This window comes from Budorcas taxicolor, chromosome 10 (genome assembly GCF_023091745.1).
Source record: "Budorcas taxicolor isolate Tak-1 chromosome 10, Takin1.1, whole genome shotgun sequence".
In the NCBI taxonomy this organism is placed as follows: domain Eukaryota; kingdom Metazoa; phylum Chordata; class Mammalia; order Artiodactyla; family Bovidae; genus Budorcas; species Budorcas taxicolor.
Window position 1 is genome coordinate 71,724,344 of NC_068919.1, and position 22,212 is coordinate 71,746,555.

At 41.1% G+C, this 22,212-nt stretch overlaps 1 protein-coding gene across 1 annotated transcript in view; it reads left to right on the plus strand.

The window, feature by feature from the left end:
• PRKCH (protein kinase C eta) overlaps window positions 1-22,212 on the plus strand; it is a 237,110-nt gene that overhangs the window by 62,660 nt on the left and 152,238 nt on the right. The window contains exon 2 of the mRNA XM_052646249.1: window positions 11,156-11,219. Within this exon, the coding sequence (XP_052502209.1) occupies window positions 11,156-11,219 (64 nt within the window). The remainder of the gene's footprint in view (window positions 1-11,155; window positions 11,220-22,212) is intronic.

Consider the following 22,212-nt stretch of genomic DNA (forward strand, 5'->3'; position numbering starts at 1 on the left):
AGAATTGAACGCCCTAGGAGGTGAAGAGGGAGGAATTGTAGTGGAGTGTTTTGAAGAGCCTAAAGCATCCATCATCTAATTAACATTTTCGATTCCTTGGACACTGGAGTCAAAGATTGAGACACACACACACATAGCACTTACACAGTAGACCATTTCTATCTATCCTTAGCTCATTAAAAATGCTTTAGTCCTAAGAGATCCAGTCTGGATTATTTTTTCCTGATTTTTTCATTTTGAGCAGAGAGACTTTGGAAAACTAATTTTAATGCAAAAGAGTTCCAGTTTTGCCAGGAGATACACATCTTACACTAGGACATAGGGGTAATGGGCTCTGAGTTGAAATAATTCTAAATTTAAATTTATAGTGATTGGGTGTGTTGAGCTGGCGATGGGGCTCAACATTAGTAATTAAGAATTATCATGAAGCTTAAACATGCATTTGAGAGACAGACTCTTGTGTTGTCTTTACTTCCTCCATGGAGTTCAAAACTTGTTTCTGGCTTGGAATTGTAGAATCTCAGATATGAAAAGGGCTTAAAGCTTAGTCAACCTTTAGTGTCTAGGTGTGGAAGCCAGATGATCTGCCACGGGAGCTGTGGTCACAGCCAAGGGCTCTTTCCCTACCATCCTCTTCAACTATACAGAGTATCCGGGCTTAGCAAGATGAGGATTTAGTCACTGACAAATGATGGTATCTTCCTTCACTTTAAACTATAGTCAGATTTGATAAATTTCACCTTATCATCTCATTTTTTTTTTCCCTGTAGCTGGACAGGTGGATCAACCCATGATGCCATTTCTTTTTTTCTTTTAAACACCAAGCACATTTTGTATTGGAATATAGCTGATTAACCATGTTGTGATAGTTTCAGGTGAAGAGCGGAGGGATTCAGCCATGCATATACTTGTATCCATTCTCATTTTTAATCTGTGGTGCTTTTTAATGCGCTTTCAACTTGCAAACCTTGTCTGATTGTGAAAGTGGAAAGTCAGCAGGGACATAGGATTTGCCTTATTTACCCCCTTTTCCTTTAAACTCCTTCCCATGACAAGACAATGTGCTGTGTGTGTGCAGCGCATGACCCTGACTCAGGTCCTCCAGGCAGCTGACTGATGGGACCTGAGCCGCTCGCTGCATTTTGCCCGCCCCAGCACAGACTAGCCACACTCCATGGCTCCTGCCACGTGCCCTGTGAAGAGCCATCAGGTGACACCATCAGGCTGGTGCCACTCCCACTGGTCTTGGCAGCGAGGAAGGGAGGCTGGAACACTGAAGCTTGGCATTTGGCAGGGAGTGCCCTCAGGTGCTGAGGGCACAAGTCCAGCCTGAGTTCCCAGGGAGATGGGTGATGTGATTGACCTAACATGTCACAAAGCCCAGACAGGCGGGTTCAGTGAACAGAAGGCATCAGGTAAACCTGCAGCAACCCGCAGGCAGAGGCAGGCACACCAGCCTCGGAGCCTGCTGTGGAGCTGGTGCAGGAGCTTCCCTGAGTTTGGATCTTGGCTTGGCCTTCATTGCTGGGTGACCTTGGACAATAACATCACTGAGCCTCCATTTTTTCTGTCTGTACACTGGTGGTGGAATTACTTACCTCACAGAAGGGTAGGGGGAAGCTGAGAAATAGTGTAGGTCAGGTACCTGGCAGGGCCCCTGCACACTGATGAGTTCATGACACAGTAACTGCTATTTCTATTGCTAACAAACACAGCTGCATACCTCCTTATTGATTATTGGTACAATTCTGTAAAGAATTTTTTTCCCTCCAAGAATTTGAGCTCTCATTTTTAAGTCTGATGGTTGTAGCTGGAAGAGAATTGTGAAATGCTTTATCATGTTTTGAGGTTCTTTGGTTACTTATCCCTAGAGTAAGACCTAGAAAAGTTACAGAAAGGATTTACCTAGCCAAGAAGCTAGGTGTATCACACATGTCTAGCTGAAGATGTCAATTCACCATAGAGTTTAGGTGAACCTTCTGCTGCTGCTGCTGCTGCTGCTAAGTCACTTCAGTCGTGTCCGACTCTGTGCGATCCCATAGACGGCAGCCCACCAGGCTCCCCCCGTCCCCAGGATTCTCCAGGCAAGAACACTGGAATGGGTTGCCATTTCCTTCTCCAAAGCAGGAAAGTGAAAAGTGAAAGTGAAGACGCTCAGTCGTGTCTGACTCTTAGCGACCCCATGGACTGCAGCCTACCAGGCTCCTCTGTCCATGGGATTTTCCGGGCAAGAGTACTAGAGTGCGGTGCCATTGCCTTCTCCCGGTGAACCTTCTACCTCTGCCCAATAAAGGGTTGGTGTTTTTTTTTTTTTTTTCTTTTAATATGCTAGAGCCTTTTGCTTATCCTATGCTCAGATGAATATCAAGTAGCCAGAAGTTTCCTGCCTGTGATCAATTCTAATGCCTTCTGTGAAGGGAAATGGTTGTAAATTATTACCAGTTAATTAAATGAGTGTTTCCGTTGAGTCCTGTGTGCAGGCTTTTATCCAAGCCTGTTTAGAATCATGGAACATTAGAGCTTGAAAGGTTGTTAAACAATTGTCTTGTTTCATGGGCAAGAAGACCAGGTTCGGGATGTAGGTGATTTGCTCAGCTTCTGCAAAGTGATGCCAAAAGAAACACTGGCTCAAGATGTGTGGTGGGGGAGGAGAGAGAGGGGCTGGCAGTATGGGGGCACGTCAAGCAATCTGAATATGATCCCTAAGCAGTGGGCCTGTATAGTCCATATGCTACTGGTTTGCCTTGGAGCCATCTTGAAGTGCTTTTATATTTTATGAAGTACTGTCACAGAGTATTTATTGTAGGGTAAAATACTGTCATTCCTATTTTATAGGTGATGAAATTGAATTGGTCAGATGACCTCCCAATTTGGCTCACTAGACCAAATCAGCAGTTATTTGTTGAGTGATTACTTGGTTCAAGGAACTCTGCTAGGTCCTTCGGAGAATTAAAAAAAAAAAATTGTCAGCTCCCTTGGGATTGGAGCTTATAGACATAACTGCAAGTGATGAGATGTAAGTGTGAAATTTTATCTGATTGTTCAAGGGCATTGGTAAATACTAAGATAATAATCGAGAAAGGAATTTTGAGACTGGAGGGACCAATGCGCATGTCAGGATCCTCCTGGCAAAAGTTTCTTCCTTCAACTTCTGTAGCTACATCATCTTTGCCAGGTACACTCAGCTGCTCCTATCACCCTCAGCCCCAGGGAACTTCTCTGGGAAGTCCTGAGCACCTGGCAATGATCCTGACTCTAGGAGTCATCCAGCCAAGGTTGGGATGAGTGGATAGATGAAGAGAGAATGGCTTTCTAAGCAGAGACAGCAACACAAGCCCAGGTGTGGCTGCACCACAGTGAGGAGACAGACCTGACTAGCAGAGCAGGTTTAAAGAATGGAAATTTGAAGAGGTTTGGGTTAATTAGTGGGGATACAGAGGGGAGCTCACGGTGCCCTGGAAAGCCCGGTGAAGCAGAATGAGTTTTCTTCTGGAGGTACTGGGAAGCCTCTGGAGGCTTGGATGGAGGAAAGTTGATGAGAGTGGCACTTTGGGAAGAGCATTTGGGCCGTGAGATGTAGGCACTTGTTTTGTTTGTTTTTATACCATAGATGTTGTAAATTTTGGTGCAGTCCAGTCTATCATTTTCTTGTCACTTGTAATTTTGCTGTCATACCTAAGAAACCGTTGCCTAACCCAAAGTCAGGAAAGTTTATTCCTGTTTTCTTCTAAGAGTTTTATAGCTATAACTCTTAGTTTTAGGTCTGTGATCCATTTTGATTTCATTTTTACATATGGTGTGAGGTAGGGGTTCGCTTTATTCTTTTGCATGTGGAATACAGTTGTCACAGCACCATTTGTTAAAAAGAGTATTCTTTCTCCATTTAATAGCCTTGATGCTCTCCTGCCCACTTTTAATCCCTTTCTACCACTTGTTCTATTTCCCTTATCCATCCCCAAGCAACCACAGATATGTTTTCTGCCAATATAGAAGCTATATGTTTATAGCCATGTAAAACTATATGTTGTCTTGCTTTTTCTAGGCAGAATATTCTCTTTTGTGTTTGGCTTCTTTCGTTTACTATTCTTACATTTTGCTGCATATATCAATAGATTATTCTTTTTATTCTTGGGGCTTCCTAGGTGGCTCAGTGGTAAAGAATCTGCATGCAGTGCTGGAGACCCAGGTTCGATCCCTGGGTCGGGAGGATACCCTGGAGAAGGGAATGGCTACCCACTCCAGTATTCTTGCCTAGAGAATTCCATGGACAGAGAAACCTGGCAGGCTGTAATTCATGGGGTTGCAAAGAGTCAGACACAACTGAGCGACTAATACACATTCCATTGTATGGCTATATTGTATTTTTTTAAAAGCTCTTGTGAACATTTGCATACATATCTTTGAATATATGCTTGCGTTATTCTTCCCTAAATACAAGTCAAATGACTGGATCAAATGGGAGATGTATGTGTAACTTTTAAGAAAATATCAAACTGGTTCCAAAGTGATGGTATCATTTTACAATCCCATCAACAGCATATGAGAATTCCAGTTGTTCCACATTCTTCCATTTAGTATCGTCAGACTTTTTAATGTTAAACCTCCTAATAGGTATGCATTGTTTTTGCATTTTGGTTTTAATTTACATTTCTCTAATGAGTCCTTGGAAGAAAAGTTTGACCAACCTAGATAGCATATTCAAAAACAGAGACATTACTTTGCCAACAAAGGTCCGTTTAGTCAAGGCTATGGTTTTTCCAGTGGTCATGTATGGATGCGAGAGTTGGACTGTGAAGAAAGCTGAGCACCAAAGAACTGATGCTTTTGAACTGTGGTGTTGGAGAAGACTCTTGAGAGTCCCTTGGACTGCAAGGAGATCCAACCAGTCCATTCTAAAGGAGATCAGCCCTGGGATTTCTTTGGAAGGAATGATGCTAAAGCTGAAACTCCAGTACTTTGGCTACCTCATACAAAGTGTTGACTCATTGGAAAAGTTGACTCTGATGCTGGGAGGGATTGGGGGCAGGAAGAAAAGGGGACGACAGAGGATGAGATGGCTGGATGGCATCACCAACTTGATGGATGTGAGTCTGAGTGAACTCCGGGAGATGGTGATGGACAAGGAGGCCTGGTGTGCTGCGATTCTTGGGGTCGCAAAGAGTTGGACACGACTGAGCGACTCAACTGAATAACTGATTATGTTGATCTTGTCTTTATGTACCTATTTGCCATCTTTATACATGTCTTGTTTGGTGAAATTAAGTGATGAAGCTCATTTTTTTAAAATTGGGTTTTTTGTTGTTGTTGTTGTTTTAAAACAGAGTTAAGTGAGTTCTTTATGAGAAAAAGTTACGTATATTTTCTCCGGATCTGTAGCTTGTCTTTCATTCTCTTGAAAGTATCTTTCAAAGAGCAGACATTTTCATTTAGATGAAGTCCAGATTATCATTTTGTTTTTTAATGGGTTGCACTTTGGTCCTATATCTAAGAAATATTTGCCTAACCCACGGTCCCAGAGATTTTCTCTGATGTATTTTTCTTGAAGTATTAAAGTTTTAGGCTTTATATTTAGCTCTGTAATCCATTTTGAGTTAATTTTTGTGTAAGCTACAGTGTGTGAGTTCAAGTTCAGTATTGTGTATAGGAATATCCTATATGGGTTCATAAGAATGCCACATTTTGAAGGCCATTGCTTTCTGAATTTCAACAAGGACTTCGGAGTTGCCCTCCTCACTAATAGAAGTGGTCTATAGGAAAGAGGGCTTAGTTTATTCTCTTCTCCCTGAACGACTGTTGCAGAAAGAATGCTCAAGGTCTGACTTTGTAAGGGGGGCCTCCTGGGCACTCTGGCCTCAGCCCTGTTATAGTGTACATTCTGTAAGTGCCATAGATGATGACAAGGTAACCCAGGCCCTGATTTGGAAGGCCATGAAGCTGACGAGCCGAGAGACTGAATGACTGGATTTGGGATTCAGTGAGCCTTGGGACCCACAGAAGCGAGCTGAAATTCTGTAGAAAAATACAAAGCTTAGGATTTGGGGCCTAATCACTGTTTAGGATGTGGAAAGCAGAGCCTTATAGCAGGTAGAAAAGATGCAAAGGTTTTAGTTGATGACAAACTCAGGTTGGGTCACTGGATCTTCTCTAAAGTGTTCATGAAGTCTGTAGCTGCATCACTAAAGGGCACTGTCAGTGTTGACATCAAGGTTGTGATAACCTTGCTTTATCCTGTTAAGGTTTGGTTGCACCTGTGGGCTGATGTTCACTCTTTCATGGGGGTGTGGAGCAATTGGAGCTTATCTGGAGGAAACTTATCAGAATGGTAAAGGAGGAGAAAACCATGTCCTATGTGAAACTATTTGGAATATCCTTGTTGGTTTGTTAATTTACTCACAAAACCATTTCAGTCCTCTTATGTGCAAGGCAGTGTCCTAAGTGACCAGGGCATAAAGACTATAACAATAAGTGGGTTCCAACAATGGTCTCTGTAATGGTGTGGAGTTGTCCACTTGTCTAAAAGAGGTCTTGAGACTTACTTGGTGGTCTAGTGGTTAAGAATCTGCCTTACAATGTGGGGAACACCGGTTCTATCCCTGGTCCAGGAAGATCCCACATGGCGCAGAGCGGCTCAGCCTTCGCACCACAGCGCCTGAGCCCAGGTGCTCTAGAGCCCATGCTCTGTAATGAAAAGCTACCTCAATGAGAAGCCTGTGAGCAGCAGAGAAGACTCAGCACAGCCATAAATAAATCAATCCCACTCCCTTGTAAAAAAAGCCTGATGAGCCCCTCTTTGCCTGGCAAGGTAATAAAGCCATCCTTAAAAAGTAATAATAAAAATAAATAACTAAAACAAAAGTGGTCTCAGAAGGTCTTCCTGTAAAAAAAATGAGCTTTGAGTTGACTCTTGATGGACAAATAGGAGTTTGACAGTTTACAAAGAGAAGGATTTTCTAGATAAAAAGGCCGCATGCCCCAAATCACTAGGCAACAAGCTTCAGACAAGTAATGGGTATTTTCCACCATTTTGACCACATTCTCCATTATGCTGTCTGACCCAGAATCCGTTTTGTTGATCTCTCAGCTTATAAATGAAATAACATGCCTCCCCGCAGAGTCTGCAGGTAATTGAAAGAGGCTGAGATGTGGGTTGTGTATGTTTGGGGTGGTGAGGACACAGCATGCAGGACTGTGTGCCCTGCTGAGGAGTTTGGCTGTTATCAGAGAAGAGAGAGGACACATAGAAGGGTTTTAAGTTAGAAAGTCAGACTTTCACTTTTGAAATGTCAGTGGTAACAGCTGGAGGACAATGAGTCTGGAGACAGAAACCAGCTAGGACGCTGGTTCTGCAAGAGGCTAGGTGAGGCAGAGCGGAAGGATGGAGAGGAAGGGGTGGGCTGAGAAGATTCTCAGAAAGTGGACTTGGAGTTATGTGGTAGGATTACATGCACATGGTGAGGAGTGTGGGCTGCTGGGAAAATGTGGAATCAGGAATGGGGGGAGTCAGTTAGTGGGTACAAGATAAGACTTTGCACTCTGGACATGTTGAATTAAAGGGATTGTCTCAATGAGACGTAGAGATGGAGACTTTCAGAAAAGGTGCATAGATAGGTTTGGAAGTAAAGTCTGTGCTTGAGACTTAGGTAAGTGACCATACCCTTTTGGAGATTCTGATGTGTTTGTGTTTTCTCCTACTCCAAAAGATTCTCAGGTAGATTTTGAAATCATGAGTCTGAATATTCCTATGGGAGGAAAAGAGGACTTAGGAGCTGCAGGGTTTATAGAGAGATTCATGAAAGAGGAAGCTGGCCAGAACATCAGATACTGCAGAGAAGTCAGATGAGGGAAAGACAGACACATCTTTGGATCTGACCATCAGGTGCGCACATGGGTTACAGGAGCTGTTTCAATGCTGGAAAGACAGGGAAACAGATTGTAGGGGATGGCATAGGTGTTAGACGGTGTACAGGGGAGGTGATAATTGACTTTATTAAAAATATGACTTATTCTCTTAGGCTGCCAATTTGGATAAGCCTTTTTGGGTGCAAGTAATTAAAAAAAAACCACCTTACTCAAACTGGCCAAAGGAAAAAGAATGTATGGGCTCAAATAACTGAGAGATCCGGAAGAATAAAGCAGGGCTCGATCTGAGGCTTTGAATGACATCAAGACCTGGTCTCTTTCTTTTTCAGTTCTCCCTTCTTTATTGGCTTCATTCTGCAGCCAGTGTCACCAAATGGTGCCAGACATTCCCAAGTTTCTGTCCTTCCAGATTGAAGTTCAGCTGGAGTGAGATTGTATTGCTCCCTATAGATCCAGGATTCCTGATTGAACCTATTTGCATTCTGTTGTGCAAAGCTGCACCAGTGACTAAGGGTAGGGAGTAGCAAGTACTCAGATGGCAATATAGGGCATATGTCAGTTTCAGGCCGGTCATCGTGACTGAGGGAGTTCAATGCTCTGCTTGGCAAACTTGGGTCAGATGTCCATTCTGAAGCAGGGATAGAATCGCAGCTGAGCCATGGACTAATGTGAGGGCAGGGTGGTTCTCAAAGCTGAAGTGCTGTTGCCAGAAGCAGGCATGGATATTCTGCCTAGAGCTAAAATATGTGCTACAGCTATAGGGCACAAAACTAGGGTTGGTGAATGCAAGCTATTGGTCACTGCATTTCCACCAATGGAAGCTATTGGTCACAGAGAACGATTACCCTGGGGGACAGGAATGAAAGAGGTCAGCTGCAGAGGTATCAGTTGGCTGTCACTGACAGTGTCTGAACAGCCACCATGAATAGATGCCAAGCCATTGCACTGTGTAGATGTAGCAGTTAACCTCTAAGGCGACATTGTCAAACTGTTTCTCTGTAATACAGTAAGGAATACATTTTTTATCGTAAAGCCCAGTATGCCCTTAATTATGCATACAGAACTGCAAACAATTTTCATGACATAGTACTTTTCCTTCATATTTGGTTTGTTCATGTTTTCTGTTCCATTTAAAAATCTCTGTTATATGAAACTCATCACATGATTTTCATGTCTCACTTATCAGTTTCGACCTGCAGTAGGTAAATTCTTGTTCTAAGGTCAGAGGTCTTAGATGAACTTGGTTTACAGATGGTATTTGAGTCTGGCTTTTCCACCACAAGGGTGGCTTCGGTCAAAATTGAGGATCAAACCTGTTGCACTGTGAGAGCTCCTGGTTCTCCATGCTGGAGTCTCCTGCTTTCTGTCAGAGCAGCTCCTGACCCATGGAGTGGAGGGACCTTCTTTGTAGGCCATCAGGCAGTGTTGGAGGGAGTTCACGTGTTGTGCCACAGAGGTGGCCTGGCAGTCTGTCTGCCTGGGGCCTGGCAGCAGCTCCTTCTGTGCCAGCAGCAGTTGATGATGTGAGGTCAGTGTGTGTGCATGTGTGTGGCTCTGACAGGATTTTATATTGAAGATGAGGGAGTGGCTTTTAAAAATATTTTTGACTTGAAACAAGTCAAGGCAGAGAGTGGAGACAATTAGAGACTGACATCCTGTTTAGTCATCTCTCCAGAGAGTTCTATTTTCAGAGCTGTTCTATAAGGGTTCACAAGTGGTGTTAAGGTAGTTAAGGGGATATTGTTAAGTTAGCAGTAGTCGTGATGCAAGAAGCTGGTTTGAACACTGGGGTGAATTGCAGTGCGGTAACCACGTTGATAGTAGTAGACTGAAGGCAGAGAAAGGCAGAGTTTATGAGAATCAGCTCTTACGTAGATGAAGCTTTCTGAGTCAGTACAAACCAGTTTTGTACTGTTTGTCAGTACTTTTGAAAAGGTAAAAGCGGGGTGTGGTGTGTAAAGACAGGTGGCAGTGAGCTAGCGTATGGTCAATGCATTTTTTTCCCTTCAGTATGGGTCACGTGCTGGTATAGTACAGGCAGTAAATAGCACTGTCAAAGTCAGACAGTCTGACATTTAGCAATGTCAGAAATGCTGAGTAATGATATCATGGACTTGGAGATGTGAGCAGTGAAACGGGGGATGGTTAAGACCTTGCCCAGAGCCACTGTGCCGATCAGACTGGAGTCCACGTTCTGGTCTAGTTTGAACACTGTACCAGATGATTTGCAGCTCATTTAAATTTAATATTCTATAGTCACCTTCTCCAGACCTTTCTGTCTTCAGGTCAAAGGCAGGACTGAAGTCCTGGGCTAAACTTGATGAGGTCTTTATTGGGTTGGCCAAGAAGTTCATTTGGGCTTGGCCAACAAACATTTAAGGACAATTGTAAAGTTATGTATTTAATTACAATTAAAATATTGTAAATTTATGTATTTGTGTAAATTTATGTATCAGAATCCATGGCTTAGAGGTGTTCATGGGTAGTTCAAGGTTGGTGTGAAGAGGGCAGAGCCTGCCTACCTGGGCCCACGTGGTCAGAGCAGACATGGAGGGCACATGCCCCTTCACCCTGGGGCCACGCTGGGTGAAGGCTTTTGGGAGACGGGCATGTTTTCAGAAGATGGGATCTAGTGAGAAGACGTCCAGCTGCCTCATTGGCAGGATGTCCATCTTGTTTTCTCAGCTCATAGGTGAGAACAGAAAGGAACCTTGATGTTTCTGTGAACGGTTGAGAGTAGGGAATGCACACAGTAGAGAATGTACTGCCTCTCCTGGTGCTTCCTGAAGATGAATTGCACTCAAGTGGAAGTGGGATAGACAGAGACAGCACTCTTTCAGTCAAGCTTAATACTTCCCCAAACTACAGGTGTGCAGCTGACCATACCACATTGGTCACAGCCTTTTGTGTTGCCATTATTTCTCTACTTTATATACTTGCCACGTGGTTTAGCAAAATACTGTTCTTACAAATGCTGCACATCAGTTAGGGATGTTTCAGAAATGGTGACCTTGTGTATGAATGCTTATCAATATCTCAAACAGCCAAAATGGAAGAGGAAAAATTTCAAGAGAGGGGAAGCATTGCAAGGATAGTTTCGTTCAGATCTGTTTTTCATCCTTTACAACTTCTTTCACTGTTACTTGTTTCCCGCCCATCTACTGCTCAGTGAAAGGCTTAGATCTGATCTGTGGCTGTGATTTGCACATTGAGGCCTCTCTGTAAGGAATTTTTGAGATCCACCAAAAGAATACTTCAAAATTAGAATATAACATATTTTTCCCTCTCTTTCTAGGTGGATCTGGAGCCAGAAGGGAAAGTGTTTGTCGTAATAACTCTGACAGGGAGTTTCACTGAAGGTAAGAATGAATTTGGGGTGGTTTCTGGTATTTGTGTACTATTGAGTTCATACTCAATAGGAATTTCTATCATAGAAATTATAAAAAGAGTATTTTATAAAAGATACTTAAAAAAATTAACTGTTTAAATTAGGCTGGTTGGTATTTTATTGCCTAATGGTCTATTGGTTTTCGTTGCCAGAGCAAATATATTTGCTAATTCTGGCAATCTTGTGTTTTGGTTTTTATTCATCATCTTCTTAGTTCAAAAAGTTCTTGCCTTTTTTGATTCATGTCGATTAAACTGTGCTTAAATTTTTGGTTTTGGGCCAAACCTTTAGTTTGCCTCTTAATGTATTAAAAATTGAAAGATCATATTCTCTTCCTTATAATCTTTATCTCATCCTGTCCTTCGAGTGATTCTTTTCCTCTTCCCCTGACACTACCCTCACCTCCCACTTTCCTTTATTTTTAATTGAGGTAAAGTTTATATACAATGAATTGAATAGATCAGAAGTGAAGACTTTTATTTTGACAAATGCGTACAACCATATAACTAGCACTGCAATCCAAGACATAACATTTCCATCCTTCTGAAAGTTCCCTGTGTCCTTTCCTAGTTAATCCCCTGCTGCCAGAGATAGTAAATATTTTGTTTTGTTTTTTCACTATAGTTTAGTTATGTCTATTCTGGAAGTTCATATAAATGGAACTATATAACATGTTCTCTTCTGTGTCTGATTTATTTTGCTCAGCATAATTTCTGTGAGATCTATGCGTGTCATTGTGTATATTAGTATTCCATTCTTTTTTATTGGTGAATATTCCATTCTATAAATGTAGCACAATTTTGTTTGCTCATTCTTGTCCTGATGGACATTTTGGAGTTTTCCCTATTTGGGGTTATTATGAAGAATGCTTCCATAAATATTCTTGTACATAAATTACACCTTGATTTCTCTTGGGTAAATGCCTAGCAGTGGAATTGCTGAATAACACAGTAGATACATGTTTAACTTTATAAGAAACTCACATGATTTTCCAAAGTGGTTGTATTCTTATATTCCCACCAGCAGTGTATGAGAGTTCTAATTACTCCATGTCCTCACCAACAGTTGATGTGGTAATTCTCTTTAATTTTAGACATGCTGGTGGCTAGGGAATGATAACTTGTGGTATTAATTTGCATATCAAATTCCTTGCAATTTCTGTCCCTTTTCTAGTGGCTTTCCAGTGTTTCCAATTAATTGTTTTAGAATACATCTCTAAATATTTAATTGTTTTTGTTGGCAGGGTAAGTCCTTTGCAAGCTATTCTGCCATTACTAAAATCCTTGCAAAGTTCTGTAGAGGTGTGGCTTTATGGTTTGTCTGTTTGGTGTTGGCATTTTGCAAATTGGTGACACCTTTGAGAAATGATTTTCTCTTATCCCATTCAACCCTTCTCCTTCATATGGGCAAATTATCTTAAGGTTAGTATTTTTCAACTTGTCTCAGTTGTTGCATCTTATCCTTTTGCTCTGATATTGAAATTAGCAGAAACTTGGGTTACTTGAACATGAAAAAACTGTCCAGATTATAGTTTAGGGGTCTTCTGCCTGCTCACAAGTCTTTTGGTTTTGCTTGGCATTTTGAACAAATAAGATTCGTGAGAAAAAATGAATCTGTTCATAACTCAGTCAAATAAAATATAATGTAATATTACAGAACATTGCTGATAGAACATTCTTACAGCACATGGAAGGTGGGTACAACCATGGTATAGACAAACCCAGCAGTGAGTGTAGAGGCATGAATGAGGAGTGGATAAGATTCTGAATATGCTGAACTACCCGAATATGCTGCAGTAAGTTGCAAGGGGCCAGAGGAGTAAGGCCATGTGTGTTAGAGCAGGTCTGATGGTGCTGTTGTTGTTACATGACATCTCTTTTTAGAGTTATGCTGTCTCTCTAAGAATAAATTTTATTACATTTCTATCTTCCTTAATTGTACACTAGAAACATCAGAACAATGGTGCTGGGATAGTCCTCAATATTTTCATAGTATTAATTTATTAGTTATAGTGATAAAAAGAATGTCAAATGTTACTCGGGGTGAGTTCTTACTAGGCCATTGCAATAATATTCCTTTCAGAGGTGACCCTGGGTAAAATGGAAAGGCAGGCCAAGTTCATCTTGGGTAATTCCACCTCCCTTTTAAGTTAGTCCTTCCTGTTCTCTGTCTTCAAATGTCTCTTACTCCAGAAAGATGCTCAGTGATCTCCTCTCTCCAGGAACACTTGCTAATAAGGAAGACAGGGAATTCATGGGCTAATTCATACTACAGTGATAGTGACTGATATCTTAGCATTCTACCCCTCTTAGGTGTGCCTGTATATTTTTAAATGATGTTAAAAGGGCTGTTTTACTGATGAGAAGGAGATTTTTGATGTTCAAGTTTCAGGATCTGTAGCATCACTGTGTGGGCTGTATTTTAGAAGCTCAGAGCTGATCTCCCTGTCTGTGGGAGCCTTATCTTGCCAGTTTAGCTCCCAGGCTGGGGCTCAACTTGAGCTGGCATGTTGCTGCAGCCTTAGGGCACAGCTTCCTTGTCAGATGCAGAGAATGTGATGGCTGTCTCTGTGTGTGTTACTCAAGGAAGGAATGGAGCTCCCCAGCCCCCACATTCCTGCCTTGGCTGTGGCAGCACATGGACCTGGCTCTGTGAGAATGTCCCTGGTTTGGCCTCTCTCCTGTCAGCCACCCTAGGTCATCTCTGGCTGTCAGATGACAGGTCAGCTGGTAGAACGTTTGGAGCTCTAGTTCCCACCTGGGGTGCTGGAGGGCTTTACATAAAGAAGCAGGGTGAGGTCAGGCTTGCCTGGTGTGGCTCAGGTTGTGAAGGGGGCGTTGGCCTGGGATCCCAGAGGGATAGTCAAGGCTCAAGAAATGTTGGTTGATGAAAGAATGAAATGATGCCATTTGCTGCAACATGGATGGACCTAGAGATTATCACACTAAGTGAAGTAAATCAGGCAGAGAAAGACAAATATCATATGATATCATTTATATGTGAAATCTTAAAAATGATAAAATGAGCTTATTTACAAAACAGAAACAGAATCACAGATTCAGAAAATAAATTCATAGTTACCAAAGGGGAAAGCAAAGGTGGGGGAAGGATAAATTAGGAGGTTGGGATTAACATATACACACTACTATATTTAAGATAGATAACAAGGACCTATAACATAGGGAACTCTACTCAATATTCTGTAATAACCTATATGTGAAAAGAATCTGAAAAAAGGATACGTGTATAACTGAATCATTTTGCTGTGCAGCAGAAACTAACACAACATTGTAAATCAACTATAATATAAAATAAAAGTGAAGTTCAAAAAGAAAGTAATCTTGGGTGAGCCTCAGTGTACATCTGATCTATCTCACAGGGTTATTTTGAAGGTCAGATGATAGATGTGTAGGAAAGTGTAGAGTGTTCTATGAAGGCACATCTCCATGTTCCTGTTGTCATGGCAGCAAGATTCCTGTCATTCTCCCCACCCCTGCAAGGCACCCATGTATCCTCAGCAGGTGTACTTTATTTCGACACTGATTTTCTTTTATACTAGAAGCCTCAAGAATTTAGTGGACAGTTTCTAATGTGATGTTGGCTTATTGCCATGCCTGTTTCCCTTTCATGGCCTGCTCTAGGGGTTCTGCCATTAACCGAGATCCTATAATCCCAAGGCTCTCCTTTAAAAAGCAATTGCTTAAAAGGAGGTATGATCTGTGATATACCAGACTGGCATTAGGAGCTGCTGACTAGTCCTTATTTCATCCTGTCTCATCTTCTCATCTTTCAATAATTGTGCTGAATTTTCAGCTAAGGCAAAAGGGTTTTTATTAAGTATAAGACATGACATGAGAAATGACATGAGCGATGCCTGCCGAGTACAGACCTGTGATCTCATCACAGATGCTGGGGATATAAAGATGAACAAGATACAGACATGGGAACGAGCTCGTCCCCTGTGGGCAGATGCAGCCTATGTGTACAGTGTGGGGGCCCAGGGCCCAGCACAGGAATAAGTCCAAGCCATGGTGCTGGCTGGCAGGAACATGTGATCAGATCAGCCAGGAGATTCTGGAGGAAGCTCCACTGGGGAGGAGCATGGTGGAACAATCAATAGAAATATTGCTGGTGGAGGAGAAAGTTCAAGAGGGGCAGATAGCGTGTTCACAGGTATAGGGGTGAGAGAACAGTGAAGAGTTCCATAGACTGAACATAGTGAGGAGGTGCTGAGTGAGAGGGAGTGTGGCCGGAAGTGCGCAGAGACTTGGGAGGAGGGCCTCATGCACATGGCTCAGTGGTAAAGAGTCTGCCTGCCAGTGCAGGAGATGTAGATTCACACCTCCATTGGGAAGCTCCTCTGGAGAAGGAAATGGCAACCCACTTCAGTATTCTTGCCTGGGAAATCCCATGGATAGAGGAGCCTGGCGGGCTACAGTCCCTGGGATCGAAGAGTCAGACACAGACGAGCAACTGAGCCCACAGGCGTGCATAGGTTTGCCCAGGACAGTGTGAGTTTGTCTGCAGTACCAGTGTAAACCATTCACAGCATCACCTTGCAGTCTCATGAGGATCCCAGGTTAGAGGATAAACTGCATGGTTACACTACTTCTAGGCTCGCAGACATGATGGGGTGCCAGTGAAGGGTTTTAGGGAATGGGAAAATCTTACTTGGTAGCCATAGGTACATGAGGCTGGCGGCACGGGGCTATTAGGATCATAAGAGGAGACGGGTATAGATAGCCAGTAAGACACAATTAAAGTTTTCTAAGAGAGAGATTACTAGAACTGGAGTTAAGGTGGAATCTGTGGGGATGAATGGAGAGTGGGGGACAGCTATGAGAAATATGTAGGTCTTGAAACCAGCAGGAATTGGCAACTCATGGGGTGTCAGGGATGAAGAAGGATGAGACTCTGGTGATGCTCAGAGGATGTCATGCATTCACCAGACTAGAAACATAGCAGGAGAAAGTGATGAATTCAGCTTTGAGCAGGTGGAGTTTGAGACACTTGTGGGAAACCCAAGAGGAGATGCTTAGTAGCAGTAAGAGTCTAGAGTTTGTTAAGGGATCTAGGTGTGAGATATAGCTCTGGCTGCCAGTGGGAGCCAGTCTGGAGGCTGGGACCCACTGAGAAGATTTAGAAAACCAAGGTTGACTAAGAGCAGAACTCTGTGGAACAGCAACAATTAAGAATCTGGCTCACAGATTATAATTTGTGAAACTTACTCAAACTCTGTTGAAGGTTTACTTAATGAACACTCATTTTGTTAGTATATTTATTACTCATTCAATAATATTTGAGTGCTTACTGCATGTTAGGGACTGTTTTGTCAGATGGTAGAACATCTTCCAAATTGACATCAAAATGTTTGCTAATGAAGTTTGGAGAAAGGACAGAACATAAAAGAGTTTTAGAAAAAAAAATTATGCATAAATTGGTGTTAACAGCAGTAGCTTCACAATTTGATCATGAAGTGTGCTGTGTATAGATTTATGTTTAATGCTGAGATGAGAGGATGAGCCTGCTTCAAAACCCAACATTAAACTGAGATGGAGCAAGAAAAACTCTTCATGGAGATCTGTCACAGAGCTGAAAGGCATAACATTGTCAACTGGATCAAAAACCCGTCACCATTGTTCATATTAAGAAAGGTGTTATCACTCTTGATCAGATATAGAATTCCCCTCAGCACTGCTGCCAAGACCCAGTTGAACTGACTTATTGTTTTGAAAGGACTGTCTTATGTCATTTATTTCACTCTGGCTAAACCTTTCTGGAGCTCACCACTGGATCAGCCACCTAATCAAGCTGAAATTTTATTAAAGTGATGAAAGAAACCTGGACTTTTAATGCAACCTCTAGATGCTGTCACTATGGCTCTGTTTGATGGTCACTATGCTGGACTAGTTCTTACCTGAAAGAGTGGAGTGGCCAAAAAAAAAAAAGGTTTGAAGTATTGATGAAAATGCATTGAACTAAACTCATCACTTATATAATTGGGAGAGAAGCAACAAAAGAAATTGTTAAAATAGTGATATCCCCTCCCTCAGCAAATCAAAAAAGATGTTGCTGCACTGTAATGCTATTAAGAAATATAGTGTAAGATTTGAAGATAATGTAGTTTATGTAAGTGAAGTTTGCTTGAATTCAGAGTATCTCATACTGCAATGATTGGCCCACAGAGTGAGAACCAGATGACATGTGTTTCCTCATGGGAGTACACCATCCCATTTGTGAAGTAGTCTTGCCAAAAAAATCAAGCCCGGATCTGGTCAGGCTTCCACATCTAACCACCACTGTGGAGGAAATAGGGGGATAGGGACACATTTAAAATGACACCATGAGGTATAATCAGCAAAATTCAAAATGTGGAAACATTTGATAAGACAAGAGACTTGGTTCCTTTGAGTAAAAATTGGAAGAGAAAAAGAAAAGAGAAGGGAAAGACCAAAAATAGCAAAAGATTAAAAATTGGAGGAAAAAAAGGAGAGAAAATCAAAATAACACATGAGAAACGTATTCACCACCTTCAACATGTGAAACATATCAAGCAAGAATTGCAAAACTAACTCCCAAGATACAACTGGGAAAAATATATGACTGTATACATCATAATAATAAGGAATTATTAACCTTATATAGCTGTGATTGTGGCATTTTGGTTGTTTAAAACAGAGCATGTATGAGCGATACATACTGAAGTGTTTACTGATAAAATGATTTCTGAGGTATACTTCAGAATATTCCAGAGATGGGAGAGGGGGAGAGAGGGTACAGGTAAAACCAGATTGGCCACAAGTTGCCTGTTGAAGCTAGATGACAGTTACATGTAGGTTTATAAGTTTGACTACTTTTTCATGTGTTTGAAATTCTCCTTAATAAGAAATCAAAATTACACATTTAAAATACCTATTTCCTAAACAAAAAAACGGTATGTGGGTTGCCTCTGCAACAGCCAAATGATGCTTTAACTTTGAACACATGAAATCTATTCTCATTTATAATAAAGCTGGTGTTTTTTTATCTGTATACATTTTATCCTTAATTCCCAATTTTTATGTATGACGAAGAGGAAGAGTTAAAAATTTAAATGACTAGAGTACTTCAGAAATATTTTTAAAGATTCTAAATAAATACTAAGCTGTGAGTCAAAAACTGCAGGTAGGAAGAAATGAGTAAGACAAATCCTTTCGTTCTGTTGTAAAGGTCTCACTCATAACGAATGACAGGTAAGTCATCTATTAACAATTGCATAACACTTTGCCCTTAGAAAGTTTCATTTTAAGATAGTTTTCTGAAAGAATGATGTAAAGCAAAAGAATTAATGGTAGACGAATCTTGTGGACGTGTCTTTCCCCCAAAGTTCCCCAAGCAAAGTTGAGAGTATTCTGTACCACTGTGGAGGAAAAAGTGATTTCTTAAAAGATAAACAAAAATACAGTCTGACAAAGAACTTGTCATTTGTGGATTTGAAGCTCATCGAGAAAGCTTCACTGAAGCTTTGAATTGCCCCCTTGTTTCAGACTCTTGTTATGTTACTTAGAGCTAATACTCATTTCCCCTGGGGAGAGGATGGAAAGTGCCGGAATTTCGGTATCTGCCAAAAGTATTCTTTCTTCTAAGGGAGTGCACTGTAAGATCGAGTAAAGTTCTGATCTTTTTGAACCATTTTCGCTCAGATTTCCTGTGCCAGACCACTGGTTTACACGTAATTATGTTCTCTGCTAAATCATTATGGGTGCATGGACCGAGGCAGATGAAACATGTGTTAACTGCTTGAAGGCTGCAACTCAGTTTCTCACACTCTCTGTGTGTTATTTTTAAAGGGGGAAAAAGTCATCTCTGATGGTAGTTTTCAGTATTCCTTTCTCATGTTTCAAGCCTGGCGACATATTGTTGATTTATCTTTTTAAAGTTAGCTTTTTAAAAAAATACGTATTCTTTCTGTACATTCAACCTGAAGGACGAGTGGCTACTTTGGTTCTCCTGGTGGTCCAAGCTGTTCTGTGGCTCCCATTGGAAATGACTGCCGAGTTGGAGACAGGGCTGGAGGGTAACGAAGAGGCATTGAGGCAATGGGGAGAGAAGGAAAACTGGAAAAAGAAATGATCTTTTTAAAGAATTGAAACTAAACTGTCCGTGTTGTGGTTGACCTGATCCTCTTTCCCATGAGAGCAGGCTTGTTTATTGAGCTCCTTCTGAGGACCAGATGCTGTGCTCAGCCTGAAACTGAGCAAGGAGCAATAGCAGCTCTTGTTTCATTTTCTTCCAGTAGCAAGATAGCCTCTTACCCTCCTAATAGTTGCCCTCTACATGTTCATGCCATCATGCATATTATTTCATTTGCTCCTCACAACAAACTACTGAGGCGGATGTAATCCTCAGTATGCAAGTGGTGAATCCATCTCAGGGATGCTGAGTTGCTATGGTCTCCTGAGTAACGAGTGCCGGAGCCCAGACACAAGCTCAGACTGGGATGCTGAGGTCCAAGATCTTTCTAGGCCATCAACTATTGGGGAGGTGTTTCCATGTTTTCTTTTTATTCTACCTTGGATAAAAACTGTCCTATAGGTGATATAATCCCAACCTTCACAGAGTTTTGTTTTCTTTTGGGATAATGTTCTTTTGCAAGACTTTCTTTGGAGTCCGCCTTCTTACACCTAAAGGTTGACAGTATTCTGGGAAAGGTACCACCTTCTTAAATACCAGGTATAGATCAGAGAACTCTGGGAAGACTGAGCTTGAGATTTGCTAAGTTTTACCATCATCATCAGTAGGTTCTCTTAATGAAAGCATTAAACTAGAACTTGGAAAAACTATAAGTCAAATGAGTTCAGTTAGCATATGATAGCTATATTTGCCTAGTTATGTCTCAACCATTGTTGGCTTCATCCTGACTACTTCTCTTACTTTCATTGACTATTGATGATAAACTTTTAAATGGTTCCCAAAGTGTGGTCCTGCAGATCTCTGGGAGTTCCAGAATATTCAACTCTGATTATTCATTGGAAGGATTGATGCTGAGTCTAAAGCTCCAATACTTTGGCCACCTGATGTGAAGAGCTGACTCATTGGAAAAGACGCTGTTGCTCAGAAAGATTGAAGTCAAAGGAGAAGAGGGTGGCAGAGGATGAGATGGTTCTATAGCATCACTGACTCAATGGACTTGAGTTTGAGCAAACTCTGGGGATAGTGAAGGACAGGGAAGCCTGGTGTGCTGCAGTCCATGGGGTTGTAAAGAGTCGGACATAATTTAGGGGCTGAACAATAACAATGCATAAGGCACTCTGCTACATACTACAATACTGTTGTGTCTCAAGAAGGAACACTTGAATAATTGATCTACTTTTTCACCCCATGGGACACCATTTTTTACTTGAAAGAATGACAAACTGTAGTTATAGAGACATAGGATTTTGTCAGGTATTTTCTTAAAAAGGAATGAAACAAGCTTGTTATTTCCAAGCAAAAAGCTGAGTGTGATGCTGGTGATAAAATTGGACCCTGCAAGGCATGGATAGAATTTTAGAAATTTTATACTCACCATATGAGCTTGTCAGCTTACAGTACTTAAAAGACTTTTCTTATGAATTTGTTGTTTATTAACAATTGTGAGGGTTTTTTTTTTTAAATATTGTAAAATAGGTTAACATTTGGAAGAAGATCTGCATAACTCAGTAAACCTGCATTTTCAAAATGACCGATACAAAATGTTACAAAACCATGCATGAGTCAAGGACCCATTGAAAGCTTAAGACAGACTAATTGATTTCGTGTAACAGTATAAAAATCTCATCAATTATATAGATTCTACATTGCAACTGACTCTTAAACTACCAGTTGTCAAGTTTTGGTATAGACTCAAAGAAGCACCTGAAAAAGCTATTAAAACACTCTCTTTTCCACTACTGTCTGTACGAGGCTAGATTTTGTTCATATACTTCATCTAAAACAGTGTTGTAGAAGATAGAATACAGAAGCAGATCTAAGAATCCTACTGCCCTCTGAGTCACACTTTAAAGGGATTTGCAGAATTGTAAAACAATGCCACTCTTCTCATTTAATTTTTTTAAAAATAAAGTTATCTTTCATAAAAATGTTATTTGTTAACATGCAATGAATTTGTTATTGTTTTAAATGAATAAATTTTTTAAAATCTCAATTTTAATTTCTAACATGATAAATAACAGTAGAGAGAACCCACATAAACCAAAACTGAGCCATTGATTTTTAAGACTAGAAAAGGGTCCTGAGGCCAAATTATCTCTAGAATTTCTAGGTTATCTCCCCCTTAATCTTTCTTTCAGAAGTCCAGCACTTTTAGTGATGATTTAAAGAAGAAGGAACCAACAAGCTTTTGTGTATGCTCTATTGGGACTGACATTAGGTGACAATTAGGTGATATACACAACAGAAAAATTCAGTCATTTTTTTGAAACTGTTATCCTTTTTCTCTAATTATTTTTACTGTGTGGTGTACTTCTGCAGCGGGTTTTTGTTACAAGCCCTTTCTCATAAAAATAGGGAGGTCAGGAAATGACACCCAAACTACCTAGAAACCTATGGTGGTTTCTAACTTTAGAGATGCTGCTATTGGCAGCTTGATGCTAAACCTTTGCTTGATTTGAGCAGAACAAGGCAGTCGCAGTACTTCTGAGCAAGTGGTCAGAGCTGTTAGCACTAAAAGCTGAACCGCAAAAATAGCTCAAAAACCTATGGTTGGAAGCATCCGCAGATTCACCTTGTGTGACACTCACCCACCAGCACGTTCATCTGAAATCAAGATTCATGCAAAACATAGAGTCTGACTAGTATCTTCATTTTCTCAAGCTTAATATATATTTTTTTCAGTTGGAATTACACTCATGCAGAATTCTCTCAGTGGAGCTGAGATCTGGAGAAAACAAATGATTTAATTTTTTGATAGAAAAATTAATTGCTACAGAGTCTGGTTTCATTGT